Source organism: Macrotis lagotis, chromosome 4 (assembly GCF_037893015.1).
Source record: "Macrotis lagotis isolate mMagLag1 chromosome 4, bilby.v1.9.chrom.fasta, whole genome shotgun sequence".
In the NCBI taxonomy this organism is placed as follows: domain Eukaryota; kingdom Metazoa; phylum Chordata; class Mammalia; order Peramelemorphia; family Peramelidae; genus Macrotis; species Macrotis lagotis.
In genome coordinates, this window is record NC_133661.1 from 166,867,732 (window position 1) to 166,893,676 (window position 25,945).

General features: G+C 32.0%; 1 protein-coding gene across 11 annotated transcripts in view; it reads left to right on the plus strand.

Moving 5' to 3' along the window:
- ZNF280D (zinc finger protein 280D) overlaps positions 1 to 25,945 on the plus strand; it is a 102,811-nt gene that overhangs the window by 56,659 nt on the left and 20,207 nt on the right. For 10 of the 11 annotated variants that reach the window (XR_012478048.1, XM_074234600.1, XM_074234597.1 and 7 more), the window contains 4 exons: positions 10,239 to 10,301; positions 13,230 to 13,348; positions 13,437 to 13,473; positions 18,425 to 18,470. Coding sequence is in view for 10 of the 11 variants with exons in the window: in XM_074234600.1 (XP_074090701.1) it covers positions 10,239 to 10,301; positions 13,230 to 13,348; positions 13,437 to 13,473; positions 18,425 to 18,470 (265 nt within the window). In the remaining variant the exon portion in view is untranslated. Of the gene's footprint in view, positions 1 to 10,238; positions 10,302 to 13,229; positions 13,349 to 13,436; positions 13,474 to 14,104; positions 14,298 to 18,424; positions 18,471 to 25,945 lie in introns of those variants that run through there. The other variant, XM_074234604.1, reaches the window with a different exon arrangement.

The window sequence follows — 25,945 nt, forward strand, 5'->3', positions numbered from 1 at the left end:
TCCACAATGTCATTTGAATGATTAATTGAATTTTAATCTTGTTTGTTTTTCTTTTATCTATTTTTAAAATTTCGATTTTAAAGAGCAAAAGTAATCCATACATAAAGCAAGACAAAAAATGGATATTAGATGAAAGCTATGAATGTTCGTATCATATCACTTGTATTTTTTTTAAATAAATTCTACTTTTCAAAACTTGTCTGTGCTTCCTTCTGAATGAACTTTGTTCCTTTTGTTCTTTTCTTTAAAAAAATTTCAATGGCCCCTTTTTTGGCGTCAATATTATTAGGCTCATTTCCTCTCCCCTCCCCCAACTGAGAGAAGATGAGGGGAAGAACCTTTGTAACAAATAAGCACCATTAAGCAAAATAAACACAGAGGTAGTGTCCAACAATGTATGTCTCTGCCCCTTGTCCATCACCTGTCAGGAGGGTGGGTATCAGGCTTCATTTCATGCCATTTGGTGACATAGTTTTTCTTTACCATGGTGCTAAGTAGTTTTCTTTGTTGTTCTTGTTGTATAAATGGTTTTCATGGTTCTGTTCATTTCACCTTGTGGCAATTCTTGCTCTATTTGGGATTCTCTGAAATTGTCTTTTATCATTACTTAGAGGACAGTATTATGCCACAATTTGCTTTGCCATTCCCCAGGCATTTAAGAGACAATCTAAAGCATTCCCCCTTTAGATTCCAACTCCTTTCTTTGCCCCTACACCTTTTATATCTCCCTTTCAGATCATGAAGATTGTTTTTTGCTTGGGAATACCCCTCAAAGATAATTACTTTCTCTTAAACTCCTTCCATCCTCTCTCATTTTTCTTTTGAGTTTGATGTATTTCTATACCAGACTTTTCTCTGTGTGTGTGTGTCTGTGTGTGTGTGTGTGTGTGTGTGTGTGTGTGTGTGTCTGTATGTGAGTTTAGTACTACATCATATAGCCTTTTTCATTTGTTCAAAGAAATTTTAACTTTCTAAGTTTCTTTTGGCTATTATATATGTATTTCAAAAATTCTTATTTAAATTTGATCTTTTCATCAGAATTGCTTAAAAATTTTCTGTTTCATGGCAGAAGTTTTCTGTTTCCTTTTTTTTCCCCTTTGTCGAATTATAGTTAGCTTTTCAGGGTAAGTTATTCTTGGTCATAAGCCTACATTTTTCACTTGATGGAATATTTTATTCCAAGATCACCTCTGTTTTTATTAGAAGCTGCAAGAATGCTCTGTGATCTTTCCGATAGTTCTTTGGTACTTGAACTGTTTCTTTCTTGATGAATCACAATATTTGTTTTCTTTGATATGAGAGTCCTGAATATTGAAGGTGATATTTTTGGGGCTTTTCATTTTGAGGTTCTCCTTTCTCAGGGGACCCCTTTACATTTGTTATCTTAGGATACAGAGCCCTTTAGACTACATATTCCTCATATTTTATTGTTTTGTCACTTAGTTTACTCAGTTCTTACTCTTTTTCATTAACTTGAAACATCTTTCAAACTTCTTATGCAAATGTAGAGTATGTTACCCTGAAATTATCTTAATTTGTTTTTGTTGCCCACTCCTCCTTTCCCCTTGTTGTAACATGTAAATATGCTAGTTTTTGCCTACATTGTGAACTCCTTTGTAGTTGGTATAGGAGTTCAATACGAATATATAGTTCTCTTGTAAAAAAAAATCCAGTTTCAACCTTTATTTCCTGAAATGATTTCTCTAACTAGTTACTTATTAGATTCCATGAGCATTATTTGCTTTAGTGCAGACTTTAGGGCTTTAATGGACTGCCTTTTGTTCGGGTGTCCATCTTGGTAAGAAGTCTCAAACACAAGACTTTTGTAATCATTGTATTTTTTTCTAGTTATTATTTTCCCTGAAGAGAGGCCTAGGGAAGTATGTATCAGAGGTAGATTTTTGAACTGAGGTCCCTGGCTTGAGCTTTGTACCATGGAAGAAGATTTTGTGAGCCTTGTCAGGCTTTTGTACCACCTGAGCAATGATAGGCAAGTCAGTTAGCCTCTCAGTTTGCTTATGTTGTTTTTTTTTTCAGTTTAAATATTTTTATTTATTTGTTTTTCCCACTACATGCAATAGTAGATTTTACCACTCATTTTTTGCAAGGTTTTGAGTTACATTTTTCTCTCATCCCTTTCCTCCCCCTCCTGACAGAAAGCAATCTAATGTAGATTCTACATTTGTAACTATGCTAAACATATAATCATATTGTGTTGTGAAACAATCACATCCAAAGGGAAGAAAAAAATTTGAGAGAAAAAATAAAACATAAGACAGCTTTTACAAATTGAAGATAGTAAGCTTTAGTCCTCATTTAAACTTCATAGTTCCTTCTGGATATGAATGGTATTTTCCATCACAAGTCTTTTAGAATTGTCTTTGATTATTGTGCTGCTAAAATCATAGCTGTTCATCACCCACTGTTTTTCTGCTTCTGCTCATTTCACTCAGCATCAGTTCATGCAAGTCTTTACAGGCTTTTTTCTGAAGTCCCATCCCTCATGATTTTTTTTATTTTTTTTTGCAAGGCAATGGGGTTAAGTGACTAGCCCAAGGCCACACAGCTAGGTAATTATTAAGTGTCTGAGGTTGGATTTGAACTCAGGTCCTCCTGAATCTAGGGCCAGTGCTCTATTTACTGCGCCACCTAGCCACCCCTCCCTCATGATTTCTTACAGAACAATAGTATTCCATCACATTCAGATACCACAGTTTGTTCAGTCATTCCCCAATTGATGGGTATTCATTCAATTTTCAATTCTTTGCCATCATGAAAAGAACTGCTATGAATATTTTTGCACATAGGGGTTTTTTTTTACCCTTTTTCATGATTTCTTTGGGATACAGATCTAGTAATGGTACTGCTGGATCAAGGGGTATGAACAGTTTTATTGCCTTTTGGGGATGCTCATGTATTTTTTTTTAAAAAATTAGACTTAAACCTCAGTTTTGTATTACCTTTACTAGGTGAAAAACCTATGGACCCCCCTCTCAGTATTTTTTTTAGAAAATCATAGTTGAAAAGTATCCTTATACTTCATTTCAGTAAGTGAAAATAAAGATGCAATTTTATTCCTGAAAGACCTCTTTGCATATGTGGATCCCAAGTAAAGAACTCTTGCACTCAGAGAGTCATTCCTTTTTTTTTTTTTTTGGCAAGGCAATGGGGTTAAGTGATTTGCCTAAAGTCACACAGCTAGGTAATTATTAAGCGTCTGAGACTGAATTTGAACTCAGGTCCTTTGGACTCCAAGGCAGGTACTCTAGCCACTGTGTCACATAGCTGCCCCTCCTTTTTCTAAATATGTGATTTTAGAACCTTAGTACACATAGTCACATAGTCACCTAGTACACAGTCACATAGTGTAAATGAACTTTTGATCCAAACTTTCTTTGTCCTTTTTTTTCATTTGCTTTTGTTTTTTGCAAGGCAGTGGGGTTAAGTAACATAACTTAGAAAGCTCACATAACTAAAAAATATAAGTGTCTGAGGCTGGATATGAACTCTGGTCCAGGATTGGTACTCTAGCACTGCTTCACCTACCTACCCATATCCTTTTAATGTTGAAAAATTAAGTCTCTGGTTTTAATTATCCTGCTCCAGAGTACACATAAACAATTTAGGTTTTGAAGCCTGCATGTCATGGCATATTATAATACAGTAATCAAAGTAACTTCATAAAATTTTCTGAACAGTTGTAACATTGAAATAAACATACAAATAATATAGGCTTTTATGGTGACTTTGAGCATATCATCTCAATAGTTAACTGAATAATACAATTATTCAACGATCAGTACATATACATTATTAGGATTTTTTTTTCATTCACATAAAGCTCTTAGGTGGAGAGCAAGGGAGGTGGAGATTTAATGTAGAATTATTTGAGGCGGGAGATTTTTGACCAAGTACATATAAAAAATGGAAACTATAACACTAGGCTATTTCTATGTTTTATGTTCTCTATATATTCTCCTCAGTATTTTTGGATTAAACACTGAAATAATTTGGGAAAACTCCTTACAAAATGGGGAATTTTAAAACTAGTTTATTCTGTAAGGGCTAAAATACAAGCTATGCTTGCTGCTTTGGGAGATAGTGATAAGAGTTCTCTATCAGCAACTACCCCTTAAACACCTCAAAATGGATATGCTGCAGGTCTCTCATACTCAGCATAAGCAAAATAAATCCCATTATCCTTTCCTCCTAAATTCTCTCCTCTTTTTAGCTTCCTTATCATTATGAAAGGCACCTGGGCTTGCAATCTCATTGTCATTTTCAACCATTTTCTCTGTCCCATCTTCTACTGTCCAGGTCTTAGGCATCTATCTTTTCAATGTCACTTACATATGTGTGCGTCCCCTCCTTTATATTCACATTGCCAACAACCCTAATATAGGCCCTCATGGACTGTTGGAGTAGCCTGATAATTGGTTTTCCTTGAGTCTACTCATTCTAGTCTAATCTTTATTCAGCTACCAAAATGATTTGTCTAAAACTTTGGTCTTATCTTGACTTACTCCCTTATCATAAACCCAAACTCAACGAGCTTTAGTGACTCCCTAATAATTCCAGGTTTAAGTAGAATCTCCTGTATATAAAGTTTTTTTATAACCAGGTCGCAGTTGTTCACACATTAGTTGACTGCACACACACCAGTGACACCAACCAGCTTGCAGTTTCATAAACTCATCATCATCTCTCCACATAGAACCTTGTACTGGCTGTGATCCCATCCCTTGAATTCTTTGTCTTAGTTTCTTTGACTTTCTTCAAGACACAGCACAACTACCATTTGCAGGAAGCAGTGCCATTCTTCCTCTCCACCCCCACGGGCTGCTAATTCTTTTTCCTGTCTTCCTCCTTGATACATATATACGTGTGTGTGACTGCGTGTATGGGGTAAATACATATATATATATATATATATCGAGAGAGAGAGTTATATTACCTCATTATATATTGCCTCACGATTTGAATATGAATGAGCTCCTTGAAGACAAAAACCTTTGTTTCTTAGTTAACATTTGGCCTAGTTAAAGCACACATTGAATGATTGGCTTAATTTGCCTTTATACTTTTAATTGCTACTTATTAAATGGGGAATCCTAGTAATAATAGGAAACAGACTAATAGAATGCTGTATAGAATGAAGAAATACTTCTCTTTAAGTTTTGTAGATGTCTTTGAAAGCTACAATACATGTGTTCCATCTATGTTCTTTTATTTCCCAAGTTTTCTCATGCAAAATTTTTTTGAAATAAATTTAAAAAATATATAAACAGTTGAAAAAAATGCCACCAAGTTCTCAATGAAACAAGAGAGAGATACATTTTTCAATATCTTCTCAGGGAATAAATGTAGTCATCAAAATTATACCAAAAAAATTTCAGTCTTTTATTTTCTTTAATAAGTAAAATTGTTAAGTCACAGTTGCTTTTAAGAAAAGACTTTTTTCTTTTAGCATTTGTTGCCCTAAATCTTAAATAAAAATTGTCCTCATCAAGGATTAGATTATGATTTGCTTTTAAATTTTAAAAATTTTCTGCATTATTCATTGATGTAACCATGAGGAGATTAAATTAATGCTTACATTTTGTCACAAATTGTGTTCTTTTCCTGTTTCCAAATATTCACATAAGTAAATTTCTAGAATTTATGTCTTTAAACACTTTATTCAAGGATCCTAAAACTACTAAAACGTTAATTAGCCAACATTTTAAAGGTAAACCACAGAAATAACTGCCACTTAAAAGAAGATAATAAAAACTTTATTCTTTCTGCCATTCCACATATAAACTCTTCCCCAAGGACATATAACTGCTTCTAACAAAATTTTACAAAACAAGAATAAAGGTAATTTTATATATTGATGGTTTATGAGCAAGTCAAAATACTGTTTTAAACAAGTATTTTGAGAAATACACTTTTTTGGGATGTAACAATGTATGCATTTTTAAAATAGTCCATTTTTTTATTTTATGGGAATTTTGTTCTTTTTAGTTATAGCATTGTACATTAAAACATACTATAAACATATCCTTAATTTTGGAGCTAATGTCCCCCAAAAGTTACTGAGCTGGGACCTATAGAAATCCTGGAATTGTCCAAAAGTACTAGGCAAACTCTGGATTTCCATAAGTAGGTTTTTTCCTTTCTTTTTTCAAGGCAATGTGGTTAAGTGACTTGCCCAAGCCACACAGCTAGGTAATTAGTAAGTGTCTGAGGCTGGATTTGAACTCAGGTATTCCTGACTCCAGGGCTGGTGCTGTATCCATTGTATCCCCAATAAGTAGGGTTTTTTTTAAAAATGTAGGAAAATAACTCTTGCCAGTCACTAAAGAGTGTTGATCTACCCTATAAAATGTGTTCTTTATTTTTTGGTTTTAGAGCAGAGGATTTTTATATTAACATCAGTTTAGTTTTATTGTTAAACTCAATTTTCATGTAAAACAATTCTTAGGCTCTTAATTTCTTTTTTTTTTAAAAAGCAGTTTCCTAATACATTGTTCTTATTAAATTATATATATTATCAAAATGATTTTATATCCAGACTAGTATGTTCCTGAAGTTTTTCTTTTGGTATTAATTAGATGCTTCTATTCTCACCTCCATTTCTAGATTTAAATCAGAGACTAATAGAAAACATCTCGATATCAAAACAAAATAACTTATAACACATGTTTTTTATTTCCACTTGTGTGGTAAGTAAATATGAAAGAAATATTTTACTTTCTGGTATTAGTGACAACCCTGATAACTGAGAGTAGCATTAATTTAAAGGTTCATTGATGTACCCTAAAGAATTTTCGGTCTTTTTAAAAATACATTTTTATTAATAGATTGTGTTTTACTTTGCGAAAATTTCTCCCAATATCTTACTCCCCCTTTTTCTTGTAATGCCTCATGTAAAAAAAATTATTTTAAAGAAAAAAGCTAGCTAAATTTAGCTGAACATTATAAAAAGTCTTGAAAATATATGCAATGTTTCAGTCAGATAGACCACAACTCTGCAAAGGAGTAGACTAATATTCTCATATCTCGTTTTTTGGATCCATACTCATTCTTTGTAATTTTGTTCATTTACTTTTCTTTGTTTTGTAGTTGTTCTTTCCTATTTCATGTGTCCTAATGCATTTTATGGACACTATTTACATGTTTATGTATTCTGGATGTTTTATTCTTTTTATAGTATTAGATTAATTTTGCTATATTAATGAATATTTTCAAATCTCTTCAGTTATTTTAGAAATGAGCACTTGGTATGATTTTAAAACTGCTTAATGGTTTTAATCATTTTAATGTGTTTTTTTAACAATGTATTAGATTGTTGAAGATTGAATTTTAGACCATATAAACCTAAAAGCAGAGAAATAAGTACATCATATCACAATTAAGATTATTACAGATGTTCTCAAAATCTTAAGTAAATAATTAAGCCATTGAATTTTCTATAAAAATTCTGCATCTATATTTTCTAAAAAAGTAAATATTTAGCTAGAAGCCAGTAGCATGATTGGCTTAGGTGTCAGGAGACCTAAGTTCAAGTCTTTCCTTTGGTTTTTTTTTTTTTTTTTTGCAAGGCAATGGGGTTAAGTGTCTTTCCCAAGGCCACACAACACAACTAGGTAATTACTAAGTGTCTGAGGTCGGATTTGAACTCAGGTACTCCTGACTCCTGGGCCGCTGCTCTATCCACTATGCCACCTAGCCACCCCTCTAGTCTTTCCTTTGACATATACTAATTGTGTGACTGGGTCATCTAGTCATCTAACTTCTCCTTCTCTCCAAGCAAATTTCTGTGACTACAGATTTCTGATTCCATTTATGTGGAGGAAGTTTTTTCTTTATTGCTGAAGCCACAAACTTATACCAAAATATATACACATGAACATCCATAACAGAAAGGGAAGACAAGGAAATTATTTTGAGCATCTCTATATTAAAATTTACAAAAATAAAAGCAATTTTATTGTTTCCTTTAAGGAGGAATCTCAGTTTTTTGTCGTCTTGTTTGACAATGCAGAACTGATCTTAAAACAAGTTATTTACTTGACTCAGTACTTTTCATCTGTTAAAAAAAAGTCATCTTATTCTATCCATGAACTCATATGCCTAAGTTACATGTATTAAGATTTTATTTTCACTTTACTTTTTGAATTGATGTTTTTCTATTGCCTCTATTCTCCTCACCTCTCATTTAAAGAAAGGGAGGGATGGTAATTCTTTTCCTCCAAAATACACATTCAAGCCAAACGTACTTGAATTGTTTATGTCTAAAAATAAACATTTTTTTCTCCTCTTTGAGTCTGTCATTCTTCTTTCAGGAGATAGGTAGTATGCTTCATTATTAGTTCTCTGAAATCATGGTTGGATTATTGGATTGATCAGAATAAATCTTTCAAAGTTAATGTTTTTATTATATAAATTGTTTTCCTGGTTTTGCTAACTTCCCTAAGTATTAGTTTATACAAGTAATCCCATGTTTACTTGAAAACTGTCCCATTTGTCTTTTTTTAGCACAAAATAGTATTCCATTGCATTCCTGTGTCATCATTTGTTCAGTTGTTCCCCAATTTGTGGACACCTTTTTAAATTTTTACTTCTTTGCCCCTACAAAAGAACCTTTTTTTAAAAAAATTATGAGTTCTTTTCTTTTTTTTTAACCCCTTAGGCTTAGAGGCCCATTAGTAGAATTTTAGGGTTAAAGGATATATAAACAGCCAATAAAATTTGTGAAATGGTTTATATTGTTTTCCAGAATGCTAGACCAGTTCATAGCTTCACTAATAGAATCTAATATACTTGAATTTTCATGACTGTTCCAACATTTGTAATTTTCTTATTTTGTCAGTTTTTTCAATTTAATGGGAATGAAACAGAACCTCTTTGTGGCTTTTATTTGCATTTTCCTTAATAGTGATTTGGAGCATTATTTTCATAATACTTTACATATTTTGGATTTCTTCCTTTGAAAACTATGTGATCATATTTATTGAGTCTATCAGTTTGCATCAGTTCCTTTATATACTTTGGAAATAAAACCATAATTAGAGAAACTTTGTAAAGATTTTCCCCCCTAATCGTTTCCCTTCTAATTTTAGTTTCATTAGTTTAATTTATGTAAAAAAAAAATTTTATGTAATCAAAGTTGTGTATTTGATTTTCTGTGCTAATACTGTCCCCCCCACTTGATCATGAAGTCTTCCCCTATCTATAGATCTGAAAGGTAATTTCTTCTTTGTTCCTCTAATTGACTTATGATGTCTACCTTTATATCTAAGATATATCTATATCTATATATCTATATCTATATCCTTTGGAGGTTCAAAATGTAAGATATTGTACTCTACTCTAATTTCTACCTGACTTCTCAGTGATTTTGGTTTTTGGGCTGCTGTATTTATTTTCTTCCATCGTTATATATCTGTTCCATTCTTTAGATCAGCCTCTGTAATGTTTTGATTTAGGTGACTTAGATATTAGATATCTTTGTGATACAGTTTGAGATGTGACACTGCTAGGCCCTCTTTTTTTCGTATATTTCATAATTTCCCTTGAGATTCTTGATTTCTGTTTCCTTCAGTTGGTTGCTATTATTTTTTATATAGCTCTAGCAATTAATCCTTTGTTTGATTTAGCATTGAATATGTAAATTAATTTAAGCAGCATAGTCATGTTTATTATATTGACTCAGCCTCCCAATAAGTAATTGATATTTATCTGATTTAGACTTATTTTTAATTTCATAGAAAGAAATTTAGTTTTATTCATATTGTTAGAAGTAATATTAATATAGTTCCTATATATATTATATATATATATATATATCTTGTTATAAATAGACTTTCATGTCTATCTTCTGAGGTTGTTTATAAATGGAATTTATCTTTCTTGCTTCTGGGCATTACTGAGTCATATTATATTTTAGGACTTTAAACACAACAGTAACTATTTTGCACTTTTTAATACAGTGTAGGATAAGTATTTCATGATAATCTTCAAATCTACTGTAATACTCTAAATGTAAAACTTTCCCAGTTTAGAATTTTGGTAGCAGCGAAATGGGTAATAAAATACAAAAATCAAACAACAATAAGAGTAGTTTTACTATATGAACTTTTCATCAGAACAAGAAATCCTGTAATTTATTTAGGTTTCAGAGATATTGGTGAATAAATATTCATTGTATAGCAAAACTTGTAATCTTATTTCTAAATCTTTTTTTCCCTTAGCTTTCACAGTGCCCGTGCAAGTAAAAGATTTTGCATTTTTAAGAAGCATTCAGAAGACTTGAGGTACAGATTTAATTTTATAAAAATGATAACATTTGAGTAGTTTAAATGTTAATACTAGCATTTTTCAGGTTTTTTTAATAGTCTTTTTTTTTTTTAGATTTTTCAAGGCATTGGGGTTAAGTGGCTTGCCCAAGGCCACACGGCTAGGTAATTATTAAGTGTCTGAGGTCAGATTTGAACCCAGGTACTCCTGACTCCAGGGCCGGTGCTCTATCCACTGCGCCATCTAGCCGCCCCTTAACACAATCTTATACTAAAAAGTTTGAAGCCTTTCATGCCCTCATAGAATCAGGCAATTCTATTCTTATTGAATAAAAACATTCTAACAGATTTGATTATATTAAAAAGATCCTTCAGGACAGTTTTGTTAATTGACTTGCATTTCAATTTCTGAAATATTTTCTAAATAAGCCATGTAGTTTAAAAGTTTTCAGAATTCTTACCTTTTTATTTAAAATCGGGCTTTCTTAAATAGACAGAATATTTTTTAATGCAAAAAATACCTCTACTTGAGAATTTCAATGTCAGTGATTAAGATGACCAGAGCTGTTTATCTTAGGCTACTTTCCTCTTAACCTTCCTTTTCTTGTTCTTCCGTTATCCACCTTTGTTGAAATAGTTTCTTAAGATGCTATTTTTGAGGGGCGGCTAGGTGGCGCAGTGGATAGAGCACCGGCCCTGGAGTCAGGAATACCTGAGTTCAAATACGGCCTCAGACACTTAATAATTACCTAGCCGTGTGGCCTTGGGCAAGCCACTTAACCCCACTGCCTTGCCAAAAAGAAAACAAAAAAAAAAGTTTATTCTAAAATAATGGGTAGGTTCAAAGTTAGTCAATATATACAATTCAGGAGTTTTTAGTGGTTAAAAAAGTGTAGCTTTGATAAATTTAAAGAACTTTCCAGACATAACCCTTGAATTTAAAAATTTGTATATGAATATCCATATTTGTATATATATGTATATGCATGTGTGTATATATATCCATAACTATACACACATACAATTATATCAAATAGAGAAACAGAATAGCACATATTAGATGGTGGACCCTTGTAGCTAGGAAGCTAGGACAAAATCTAAATGTAGAGAAAATTTTCATTTGTGGCTTAAAATGTTTTTTTAAAAATTATATAAAAACAAGAATGAAAAAATTAGAAAAAAGTTTTACATGATTGTTCATTTTTAGATACTGCTTTTATTAACAGCAGGCTATAAACCAATAGTGAATTTTTAAAATTACATTATTCCAAAAAGCAGAGAATCTTTAAGCTATTATTCTTGGTGGTGTTGTTCAGTATATTTTAAAAAAAAAACTCTGGTCTATATTCATATGGCTATGATATATCAGTTTTTCAATGGACTGGCCTAATTAAAATTAGACCAATTTTTATATATGAGTTTTAATGTATATTTACTTAAGCTGGTTATTTCTAACTTTATGTTAAATAAACATTCATAGATATTGAAATTGAAAAATTATTCCTCCCTTCCCCCCCTTTTAATGGTATTTATCTTTTATTGTCTGTGTGTGTGTGTGTGTGTGTGTATAGATAGATATAGATATAGATTTTACTATGCAAAGGAATTTTCTTTGAAGTCACTGTAAATCCTGGGATGAGACTAAAGATATGACTTTCTTTTTAATGTATGACTTTTGTTTTATCACATATATATTGATTTGCTAGTTGTGCATTGTTATAGACTTTTTTCATAGTTGCCAAGATATATATGATCCTTTCCTTGATTAAAAAGGAACTTAATAAGACATTTTAATTGGGGGAAAAATATATACATAATTAATTTAGAGACCTAAGAGTAAATCAGACAAAAAGTTGAGAGTGGGGGGTGAGACACAGATACCACATCTGGCTAATGGTCAAAAAAGGGTAGAAATTGATGTGGAATTTACTGAAGATAGACATTGCAAGCAACTTGAAGAAAGATCAATGTTGGGAAAATGAGCATTATTTAATAATCCTAGGATTTGGAGAAGGTGGGATAGATAAAAGGAAAGTGCAAAACACGAAGTTGTCAAGTGACTCTTTGGAGCTTTACTATTATAGTGGTAAAGTTAGTAATCATACTAAAGTTGGGGGGAGGGGTTGAATTGGTGATTAAAGTAACAGATACCATATTTTTATATATTTTTATTTATTTAGATTTTTCAAGGCAATGAGGTTAAATGGCTTGCCCAAGGCCACACGGCTAGGTAATTATTAAGTGTCTGAGGTCAGATTTGAACTCAGGTATTCCTGACTCCAAGGCCGGTGCTCTATCCACTGTGCCACTTAGCTGCCTCAATATATTTTTATATATTTATGCTGGTTAATAGTAATTGATGTTTTCCAAAGAACTTTTCTTAAAACCCAGCTTGAGACATTGTTGGTATTTAAGAGAACTATTAAAAGTTATCAGTGGATTGAACCTTAAGTGTTTATCTATTGAAACTGGTAAGTGATCAGTGGCACAAAAATGACTACAAAGCATATGCATCTTTTTACTTTCTAAATCTTCCATCTGTCTTATTTTATCCCCACAACAGCAATTTAAAATTGGTAGATATTATATTCTTGGCTTGTGAATGGGCAATGGGCACAGAAAACTGTGTTTTCCAAAGTTACATGAACTAATCACAAGTGGATTAGGTTACAAGAACCTCAGTCTTCACATGCTTAATTTAAGAAGTATATCTAGAAATTGTTCAAATAGTAAAAATTAGATCTTAATGAGTAAAAGAATTCATTTAAACTTGTTTATTTCACACATACTAATGTCTTTTTTCGTTAAGTATGGTCATAATGGAATTTTCTTCAAAAATGTCAGACGTAGTCATTATGTCATTGAGCATCATTATAATGAAAATAATCAGTGAAATTTTGTGTGAACTTGGAAGTTGAAAAACTTTAATATTTTTTTTTTCTCTAGGGGCATTACTGTAGTGTGCCTTAATTGTGATTTCCTTACTGATGTTTCTGGTATAGATAAAATGGCCACACATTTAAGTGAAAGTGACACTCACACATGCCAAATTATTAAAGAAAATAGTAAGTATTAAAACATTTTAGTTAACTACAGCATTGGTCCAGTCATCATTTCTTGCTTTTAAGTGTAATTTTTTTCTTCTTATTTCAGTGCCTGTTCCTTTCTCAAGTTCTGAACAACTTCCAGAGTAAGTGATTTTTTTTTTCAGAGTACTTTATGTATTGATGGCTGTTAGCACTACTGGATTTTTCAAATGCCATTGTCAGAACCAAAAAAAATATAGGTATGCGTGTGTCTTTGTGTGTGTGTGTGTGTGTGTGTGTGTGTGTGTGTGTGTGTGTTTTTACAGTCCTAGTTGAAAGTGGTTCCTACTCTGGTGTGGAGCTCATGACAAAATGGAATAAGACAAAATGGAATTTCCTAAATTCACAGCCTAGTTGTTTTCATTCATTAGCATTCCTTGACCAATGGCCAACATTATTCAGTTCTTTCTAACTCTTAAATGATATTAGATACTTATTTTACCTGCTCTTTCTGTCAGGTTTCTAACATTTATTTTTCTTTTTGTTGGCTTTATTCTGAAATAACTTTTGCTATAATACCTCTTTCAAACTTTGCTTAATTTATGTCTTTTCTCTTACAGTTTCTAATTTTGACATCAGTATGTTTTACATTAAATAATATAGTTGTTTGTCTTTTAGGTCTGTCTTGTCTTGTTTCTTAATTGATTTCTTATTTATAAGTCTGAGTTTGAGGTCAGTTAACTCTCCTTTCTTTCATTCTTTGTCTGTTATTTTGCTATTTTTCTTATTTTTCAGATGCAGAAGCAGCCCAGAGATTTCAAAAAATGTCCAGGGTATATCTGGACAGTGTCCCCCTTCGATGGACACAACTGGTGCCTCTTCTCCCTTACCAAGGATCGTGAATAGTCTGACTGTGGAACCTGCTCCAGGTTGTCGCCTCAAGCAATCAGATCTTGGGGAGAGTGCCTTGCTACATGGCTGGCCTCCCGTAAGTCTGATGCTAATGTGGTCTAGAAGGCCACAAGGCACACCAAGTTGAGCATAGTTCCCACTGGGGGCTGTGGCTCTTCTTTTTAATCTTTGGTCCAGTTCTAGCCAGTAAGCCCATCAGCCCATTGCTTCAACATTTTAGTTCTGATGTAGTTTGAAGTTTGAAGCTTGTTCATTTTGGCTGCAGTCCTTTAAATTACATTCTTGCATTCATTTTCCAAATGGAAAGCTCAGACTTCCAAAAACTAAGTTGAAGGTGTAGATAAGCTGCAATTTTCTTGCCCATGACCATCATGTCATAACAGTTGCATTCGGACCAGCACTATTTTTTACTCTCATTTATAATTTGCTATCCATTGTCACTCCTATGATTTTTTTCAGCAGTACTAATTTTTAAACTTTTCATTCATTGAGTAGGTGAAATTTATGTTTTTTCTTCCATGTTTGTTTGTGTTCATATTTCTTTGTTTTTCTCTCATAGCTTTTTGCTTCATTTTATTGAATTTCTTATATTTAAAATTATCACCAAATTTCATACAGTTGCTTGTTTCATAACTCTTAAATTTGGATATTGTCCAAAATGTTATATGAGACCATGAAGCATTTTGAAATACTCTATGCCTTTCAGTTCACGTAGATAAATTATCATGAGTCATGATTAACATTATTTAACTTGGTCAGAAGGAAAGCCCTTGGTACTTGAAAAGAATAATTAATTAAAACTTGTTAACAAATAAAACCACAATTTAAAACTACTTTAAACTACTTAAATTAAAATATTTTAATTAAGTTTCTATGCATAAAACTTGTTTTATAATGAAAATGTTTCCCTTAAAAAATCTACATAGTCAAATAACTAGTTTTTAGGAAGAATTGTCAAATTCAAAAGTTATATAAGATCATATCTTTAAGGGATCTCTGATCTCATCTATACCCATTATCCCCAATTATTTTATATTTTGGGTTTTGTTGGGGAGGGCAAGATTGAAGAGTTTGGTGTGTTTATTTTTACTAATATTAAGCCTAGACATCATTTTTCATATATATGTATATGTATATATATATATATATATATACGTGTGTGTGTGTGTGTGTACACACACACACACACACACACACACACACACACACACACACACTTTATTAATTTTATTTTACTTAGAAACTATGTTTAAGTGTTAAAAAATAGTGTTTACTACATAAGCATTTTTCTTAAGAGTCCAAAAAGCACAAAACTTTGCAGTCTATAAGAGTCAGTATGGGGGTAGCTAGGTGGCACAGTGGATAGAGTATGGGCCCTGGAGTCAGGGGGATCTGAATTCAAATCCTGTCTCAGATACTTAATAATTGCCTAGCTTGTGTGACCCTGGGCAAGTCACTTAACCCCATTGCCTTAATAAGTAAAGTATTTTTAAAAGTCAGTATGCCCAGAGGTCTTAAAAACCTGATCTCCTTACTGTGCCCTATTGCCCTTAAATTATTTAAGTTGTAATTTAAGCATGCTTTTATTATGAATAACATTAGCTATATTGTCAGTGACTTATCTCTATATCCCAATTTAAACTTATTATTACTATGACCCTTGTATATCTGGATAATCCTCATCACTGCTATGTGCTTTATTAACTTTGAAAGATGAATTAGAAGTGGACCTGGAAACTTCCTTCATGCAACTTAGAAAGTTACCTAGTACAAGCCTTTTTTTTAAATATCTCAATTTCTTGACTCATCAAATCACAAGTCATGTTTTTTTTAACACTTTACAAAGTGTTAAATATGTATTTTCTCAGTTGATTCTCACAACCCTTCAAGGTAGGAAGAACCCGTATTCTCATCATTTTATAGTTGAGAAAACTGAGGTTATGTAAGCAGTAAATATTGTTAGCTATGACTCAAAACCAGATCTTTAATCTGTTCTGTGTTTTTTCCACATCTAGTTTCTTTATGCCCTATCACTAAGCAAAAGTAATAAAAACACTTGTTAACTGTATAATTTGATGAAATATTTAAGGAGACAAGTTGTTATTAATTCTTTGTACAACTTTTTAAAGAATACAACTTTGTGGTCCATTTATTTTAAATTCCAGCTGATTTTTAAAAAAAGATGATATAATTGACTGATTCTCTAGAATGATAAGGCTGCAGTTGTGAGTAACTCTTTGTCATGTGTTGGGTTTGATCTTCTATAACTTATATCAGACTGAAACCAAAAACCTATCACTGGATAGAACATTTGGACCAATAATTCAAATTTAGCTTAAAGATTTAGCTTAAAGATTATGTGAGTTTGGGCAAATCATTTCAACTTGGTCAATTTGCTCATCTATAAAATGAGGATAATCTTAACACTTCCTTCCCAGAGCTGTTAATGAAAATGAGAAAATCTTTGTAAAGTGCTCTGTTAAAATTAGCTTAAACTAAAGAATGCTTGATAAAGAGAAGTTACAATTTAGAAAGCTATTTTTTATGCAGTTATTTAAAAAAAAATTAGGGATTTGTTTTTTAAAGGGCAAAGTAAATTGTTTCTATTAAAGGAGCTACATTGACTGCTGAGTACTTAAGCTTTTATATAATCAAAGATAACAATTTTTGGCTCTTAAGGTTATTTAAAAAAATTTTTTCTCTGTCATAACAATTTTTAAAGTAATTTGAAATAATGCAAAATATTTTAAACCCTGTTTGGTCATTATCTTCCATTTTAAATGATATGGCTATATATAGCTTCTTCTTGAGATGTTACTTCATGTTTTACTGATCAAACTTCATGTTTTACTGATCAAATAAGGGTTACAAATCCCTAATTTACCAAAATTGGTTAAGAGCCATTTGTTTTACTCAGTGTTGGCATTTATTTTATTCTAGCCAATATTTTCTCACAGTTAATTGTAAGATGTGATAGTATAATATATACTGATAATTCTAAAGAAAGATTATTCACATATTTTCTATTTGCTATATTTGGAATATAAATTCAGGGTAAATAATTAAAGTAAATGCGAATCTTTTTATATAGCTCTAACAAAGTCATTATTAATATCTATAGAATGACCATTATCAAACATAATTTTAGAAATTTATCCATAGAGAGTGTGTAACAATTATTGAAGAAGACTTTATTTCTGTCAATAATCACTTTTTATTGACTAGACTGTTATTATTTAGGAGTTAGGATGAATAGTATTTCAGTATCAGGTAGATAGTATTTCAAACATTAGTGGTTTTGGTTTTCTCTATAAAATTGAAGCCAATGTAGTTATGGCTTATTTTATAAATATTCTTCCATTTAGGCATAGCCCTTAAAACTCTGTGAGGTTTTGAATCAGTTAATTTTTCATCAGTTACATTTCAAATCTGATATAAAAAGCAGATCTCCCAACTTGAGCAGATTGAAATTAAACTTTATGCTGTAATGTCTGAGATATCCTTTAGTAATTTCTAAAATGGATCTTTGAAAAGTTAGATTTTGTATCAAAACTGATGATAAGATTTCATAGAAAAGACTTCCCACCATCTCTACATATGTATTTTCTTTTATAAACACAGAAAGTCAATGGTAATGGAATTACAGTTAGTTCTCTGATATTCAGAATAGCCCATTTATAATCATCAGACAGCATTATTTTTATGATTTAAAAAATAGATTGCATCTTAATATTTCCCTGATAATTAGATTTTAACCCAATAATTATACTTTAATTAAATGTTTATCCTTTTTAAAAACTTGCTTTTAAACATAAATGAAAATTATTTTTTAAAAGTCTACATAATTTTTTAATGTTATTAGTTCCTAAAGCTAAAAAATTTGATTTATCATTTGGGATAGCATTTGATGGTTATGAAACAACAGATTCAATATCTAACATATATGACTATAAATTCCTGGGTAAAGTTTCTTATCATTTAGAGAAATTTAAGGGAACTTGTTTTACATGTAAATCTGCATGTGGTTAAATCTTTATATTCTATTTTTTCGCTAAAATATTTGCTGAAAATTCATATGATAAATTCTGCATGAATTTATTTATTTATAGTGTAATTCTCTTTTAAGCATGAAAAAATAAGAGTTGAATATTTTATTGCTTAAAAGACAAGTAAAATCTGGAATACCTATTTTACTTCCATTAGGTTAAAGAATGAAATAATCACTATGGAAAAAGAAGCTACACCTGAGGTAATATTTTGTTTTTCACCTTAGAGGTTATTTAAATAAGATATATTACTATTTTGAATGTAAGTTTCATTTCAGCAGTTTATATAAAAATAAAAATGTTAACATAGTTTTTCCGTTAATAGAACTTAATTGTATTTTAAAATATGAAATTTCAGTTTTCTATTTATGTGTCAGTATGGTTTAATGATGTATAATTTTATACAGCCTCTATTTAGTCAACTGATTATATAGTGGTTGCAAATCCTATATGCTTGAAAAGTCTATAGACCAACAAGAAGCCATTTTGAATGAATGTATCTTCTGCCCTATTTTAACTCGCCGAGTGCCTTAACATTTTAACTGTTTTAATATAAATCTTTCTGAAAAATAAAATCTTATCTTGAGGCAGCATGGCATAGTGGGCAGTATGCTAAACTTAGAGTGAGGGATACCTGGGTTCAAATCCTAATATTAGCTGTGTGACCTTGGGCAAGTCACTTAACCTCTCTAAGCCTCAGTTTCCTCATCTGTAAAATGGGGATAATTCAAACACCTATTTTTATAACTCGAAGAAGAGACATATACAAACTGCTTACACAATTACAAAGAGGCATTATATAAATGCAAACTATTGTCATCTTTCTAAATAATAGATGAATATAACTTAAACTTTTCTTCTTAACCAGAGTCCTTATTATGAACAATTTTGTTGCACATATAAGTGCATCTCCTAACTGTAGGTGTAGGTGACATGGACTATGGGGTAAAAGGAACCTTGATTACTACTCTGCTGTGGAACTGACCTTTTTGAATAGTACCTCATAAAAACTTGCTTTTAAATCATTTTTCTTTCATAAAAGTAGCCTGAAGAATGTATTTATACCTCATTGATCAGTGTAGGAAATCTGGCTTTTTTGCAAATAATTGGATCAGAGGCTGAAGTAGATTTCTTTTAATGTCTTCACTTCCGAAAATCATCATCACTATCTTCATTATTAGCATCAGTGTCCTTTGACTTGTCCAGCAATCTCCAAAAGATCTATCATTCTATATTATTTACACAGATACCCACAAGTATTGTCAGCTTTTCTTGTGCTTTTTCCACTGTTCATTTGTTGAGGTATGAATCAGGAGTATTCCATAGAATTTCAAGAATTCAATGTTGGGGATAGTGGCCTGTTCAGAATTACAAATGAAAAGACATATTAGTCTTAAGTTTTCTCTATGGACAAAATTCCCAGGATATACCATCTTTGATATCATAACAGGATTTAATATTTGATGTGCTGTCTGCATGATGAATCAGTTTTCTTATGCAATCTCTTTTCTATTCTGTAACATAATAGTTCAGCACTTGGATCATTGAGTAGTTAATATTAGCAGGAAAAAGATGTTAAAATATTTCCAGACAATAAAACTGCAGTCTCAGGGCAGACCATAATTGTCTTAAAATCAGGAAATCTTTTATACTCCAGTAAGGTAATGATTCTTAAATGAACCTTTACTGAAAGTTTGTGGGGTTTTGTAAAGGATACTATAATCAATCAAAATATTTCTTTGTTTATCTATTAGCACTGGAATATTGAAGTATTCTGATTATTAAGCCTTATTTTTTTTTGAAAGACTGTAGCATAAGAATACTGTATTTTATAATCTTAAGACCTTGGGACAATTAAGTTATTAATATTTGCCAGGCATAGTTGGATTCATTTGTAACTCACTGATTTAGATTTAGTTCCCTCCAATAATGTAGAGATTATAACTCTACTATACCTGTCTATCTGGCACCATTCTTATTCATGGACTCCTAGAAATCTAAAAATAAACCTTTTACTTTAGTAAAATTGACTGTAGGACTAGTTCTCAAAAAATAATTTTCTAGAAGAAACTACAACATTTTCTTCAGTGAATTTTAACCAGCTATTTTTGAGCAGCTGATCAAATTTTAAAATGCCTCTAATATCTTAAAGCAGCAAAGCCATAAATTCATGTTGCTTAGTCAACAGAGAAATATTTGCCCTTTTGAATTAGTATTTGACCAAATATGATGGCATTAATTTCGTCACTTTTCCCTTTGCTACTTTGTCTTCACAAAGAGATTAGGCTCTTTGTTGTAGAATTCTATTAAATCTTAGGTTAGATTTGGTTATTTATGTGCTTCATTTTATGACTCAGTTTGTCTATGTAGCAAAGCATCTGGAGAAGCACCCATGAAATTACTAAACTGATACATTAATTCAGCAGAACCATTCCAATATTTTTAAGGAGCTACTGGATTCAAAGTGACTTTTTCTGTTTTCCCAGTTCTTAGCATGCAGAACATAGTTGGAAGAAGTTTAAAAAAAAACTATACTTTTTGAAGGTGTACAATCTCATCTGGGTCTTTGAACATTTGGCAGTAATATTTTAATGACTTTTAGTAGATGTTCAATTATTACTGCTTGTTGAAGACATTTTCTATTTCCTTCAGGTCCCCAGTTCCTTCACTGCTCTCCTCGCTTTGAATATTTATATAGATGTGTATATATATATATATTCATTCAGCTCTTGCTTGACTCATAAAATCAAGGCCTTCAGTTATAACTGTGACTCCCATTTAACTTCTTTTCTCTCTAATTTAACATTTCTCTAGCCCTGCCATTTTAAAAAAGATAATCCTTTTTTTTCCTCTCAAGATTTTTGTCCTTTCCTTCTTCCCGAACTTTCATCTATCTATTATTACTTGTCTTGCATTTATATCTTTTCCTCATCATAGTTTCCTTCTCTTTGCCTAGAAACATATTTGGGTCATTCCCCTATCTGAAAAAAACATTCTTCTCTCCTCTTGTATTGTCCTTTTCATTTTCAAATTATTAGATTCAAATTGTTAGACACATACTTTGGAAAAATCCAAACTACCGGTGTAGGAATTATTGTAGAATTTATTTGACCTTTTAGTTTACTTGAGCTTTTTTATAGGCACTTAACTACTACTTTTCTTAGTCCCTAAATCTATCATATTCTCTTCTCTCCAAAAATCTGTTGTCTGCGTTGGTTTTCTTTGCTAGTCCCTTCTCTGGGTACTATGTCATCCTTGCTTCTATCACGTTCTGTCTCCATGCTTCAATTTAGATTCTCTCCCAGGACCAGTTAATTTTGTTTATAATGCTTCTGTCAAACTCCTTAATGTAATATTCCTGAAAAAATTAGGGCAACTTTTGTATTTCCCAGCTCATAATCCAATTATAATGGTATTCCAAGTAAATCTTAAATGTCAGCAATTCATGATATTAACCCAATTCATAAGAACAAAGAACGTTTGTTGTCCATGTTGTTTTGAACTGAGTTCTGTTTTTCCTTTCCTTAAATTCCTGATAAAGGACTGTAGGCTGGAATTTTAGCATATGGTACCTCTTTTTTGATTCATTACTTGGTGGAATTAAGTATCATTCCTCCACACCTTGTGGAAAGCATAATTCATTTGGCAGTTCATGAAAAGCTTTAACATTTTAAAACAGTTTTTTTAGCAGTATGAAGAAATCATAATAATTTGTTCCTGTAATTTCATTATGTAATAATATTTAAAGAATATAAACAATATTATCTTCAGTGGTTATTAAAGGATATCCATATCATCACATTTTCTTTTTCATGTTCAAATAAAATAAGTCAAGTTGTTAAATATTGCTGCAGATGCTTTCCCTTTAAACACCAATTTCCCTTAATATAATAACATTTTCCAGTGAAAACAATTCAATCTTTTGGCTTATGATTTATATCTCTGAAGTACCTTAATTAGTTAGAGGTATAGAATAGAAGAAAGCAAAAAAAAATCATCAATTCAATCTTGGCTTATGATTTATATTTCTGAAGTACCTTAATTAGTTAGAGGTATAGAATAGAAGAAAGCAAAAAATCATATCCCAATTTTACTTTTTATTAAAATACATTTCCAACATAGCATTTTTTTTCTTAAAAAAAGTTTGCTGGACTTTGTTTTTATTTTATTTTCCCCAGTTACATCAGCATTACATTTCTAATGTATACTAAAATTAATATCTATAGTTTTATAATCAATCATAGTAATACATTTTGAAAATTATGCATCCTTAAACAATTATAATTTTGATTCTTGATTTAAATATCCAGATTGTTTGTATGTATTAGGCTGTTCTTTGCCAGTGTCCTAGTTTGATAATCTATAATAATTATATTTAGAAACCACTACACACACACACACACACACACACACACACACACACATATCAAATTTAATGAATACCACCCTCACTCCACCTTTATATCTATATAAATCCCATTTCCTATCATTAAATCTGGATAGTATAGTTTTGATTATCAATTTTCATGTTCTAAGGATTAACTGGTCCAAAATAGATTAATATTAAAACCCATTATATCCTGTTATGATTTATAATCCACCAAATCAATTTTTAGCCAAATTATATCTGAAAGAAATCTTAAAGGTTGCCTTCATCTAACTGTCATTGTTTCTGAAAACAAGAAGCCTAGGTGTCAACCTTGTCTATTCACTTGTTTTTTCCTGTAAAACATATCGTGTGTGTGTGTGTGTGTGTGTGTGTGTGTGTGTGTGTGTGTCCTGCTTTTTTCCCTGGCATTGGTACCACCTTAGTGCAAGTCTACAAACTTTAAACTTGGACTATATGGAAATAATCTTCTGATTCTCTCTGTCTCAAGTTCTCCCCATTCCAGGCCATCATATATTCTTTCAAATTGTTCTTCCTAAATCACAAGCCTCTCCCTTGCACACAGTGTGCCCCCTCCACCCCTTTCATTTTATTCTATTGGCACCCCTTTGCCTCCAGAATCATATAAAACCCTCCATAAATTGTTCCTTCTTACCTATCCATTCTTTGTACACTTTACTTTCTTCCACATATTATCAGAATTTTATTAACAGCTTTCATGCTGTTCTCATAGAAGATGCTCTACCTCTTAACTCTGGGGAGCTTCAGACTGTCTCTTATCTCTAGTCCAATCCCCTAATTTCTCTGGTGAGAGAAATGTTTATTTGTTTTGTTTTTTTGTTTTTTTTTTGCAAGGCAAACGGGGTTAAGTGGCTTGCCCAAGGCCACACAGCTAGGTAATTATTAAGTGTCTGAGACCTCATTTGAACCCAGGTACTCCTGACTCCAGGGCTGGTGCTTTATCCACTATGCCACCCAGCTGCCCCCTATTTCTTATATTAATATTAGCACCAGTATTTTTTCATAAGCCCGTAGAGTATTCAGTTTTTGAAGGACATTGTTGCTGATTGAGATTGCTTAAATCCTCAGGGTACATGACTTTGGATCCTGGTCCTGGATGTGAGACCTCACCCAATTAGAGAACCTTATGGAGAATATAATCTAATCTTACTGAAATTTGACTCATTGTATTCCAGTCAGAAAGGTCTGAGTGGTCAGTCACATTCCCCAGCCCCTCAATAGAATAATCTTTTTCTGTCATTATTGGTTAACAAATCCTAGTCTGTTTGCACCCTCTGGATCATCCCTTCTTCCAAGGGCATAGGAGTGATGAGTGACTTCCATGGTGGGGGGGATCTTTGGCATTTGAAAGTGCCACTGACCCCTTTTAGCAATTATTGGTTGATTATGATTGATCAAATGATTAATTTCTCCAAAACACTTGTCTCTCAGCCTTTTTATCCATCCTTCCAGTCTCAGCTAAGGTTTCACCTTCCATATTCCCTAACAATATTTGCTTTCCTTTTCTATTTCTAGTTTACCCCATTTATATCTTTCAGCAAATTTTTTTGCATGTTGTCTTCTCTGTCAGAGAAATTTCTTGAGACCAGGGACTATTTTCAGAGTTAAGATTATACTTGATGCATAATAGGTACGTGATAAATGTTAGTTAACTGACTCATAGAATTTGATTTCCTCCATTTGCAGGACAAAAATGTGCCAAATATTGTTTTATAAACTTCCAGAACTATAAGGGACCTTAGAAATCATCTATACCAACACCTTTGTTTTTCAGATGAGCAAACTGGAAAAATGGCTTTGTCTAAGATTAGATGACAATTTTTTTTTTTTTTTTTTTTTTTAGGTTTTTGCAAGGCAAACAGGGTTAAGTGGCTTGCCCAAGGCCACACAGCTAGGTAATTATTTAAGTGTCTGAGACCGGATTTGAACCCAGGTACTCCTGACTTCAAGGCCGGTGCTTTATCCACTACGCCACCTAGCCACCCCTAGATGACAAATTATTGATGCCACACTGGCTATCAATATTTGGAATTTGATATTTAGTGTCCTTACTGGCCAGTCAAAAGAAACTAAATCATATCAGATCTAAAAAGAATTTTTTTCATTTCCAAATCCAGAGAACCAGTGAATTCCCAAATCAGTATGTATTCATTCCTTTTTCCACTCTAGCTTTACTGGAATTTCAGGAAGAGTATTTTTTTTTCCTGATCATTAAAATTGATAGCATTTGCTCACTCCTCTCAGACACTGAAATTTAGTGAGGGAGCTTGATATTTCTAATCATTGAATTCATGTCTACTTTGCAGTTAAGGTATAATACCATTCTCGGTTAAATAACTGATTCATTTAAAGCTGGAAGGGACCTTTGAAATCACAGAATTCAACCTTTTCATTTTAGAGATGAAGAAATTGAAACCTAGAAAGGTAGAGTACTTTGCCAAAGGCCACTTAAGTTTTAATTTTGAATAAAGACCAAATAAAAATGAGCATTCCATATTCACAGTAATGTGGAAAGCAGGTTGTATAAGTTACTGTGATTGTATTATATATTATTTGCTTTATTTTATATGTAAATTTAAATGGGTTATTTTTAAAACTGTTGTTAGTCTGGGATTCCTTCTGTTCCTTTGTTTTATGTTTAAGGTATAAAAGCATTGTTAATCTATGAGTTGGATTAGATTCTCCTCTGAGCTTCAGTTCATATTGTTAGATATTTTAACTGGCATTATAATTATGGCATTACAAACCCAGGATGGCCAAAATTTGAATTCTTATCAAACCCTGCCCTCTTATACAGTTCTTATTTCTGTCAAAGAAATCATCATTTGTCTAGTGTCTCAAGTATATGACACTGATGTTAACCTGTACTCCCTAACCCAGGGCACTGCCCGATTTTTTTCATTTCTCCCTTTTACAAGATCTCTCACATTTGATACACTTTCTTCATTCAGATATCTGCCACCTGGGGGCCGGCTAGGTGGCATAGTGGATAAAGCACCGGCCTTGGAGTCAGGAGTACCTGGGTTCAAATCCGGTCTCAGACACTTAATAATTACCTAGCTGTGTGGCCTTGGGCAAACCACTTAACCCCATTTGCCTTGCAAAAAAAAAAAAACCCTAAAAAAAAGATATCTGCCACCTTAGTTCATGTCCTCAAACCCTCTTGCCTAGATTATTGCAACAGCTTCCTAATTGGTCTTCCTGCCTTCTATTCCCAGTTCCAGTCCTAGTTTCTACAGTACTTGCCAGAGTGATTTTCCTCAATCACAT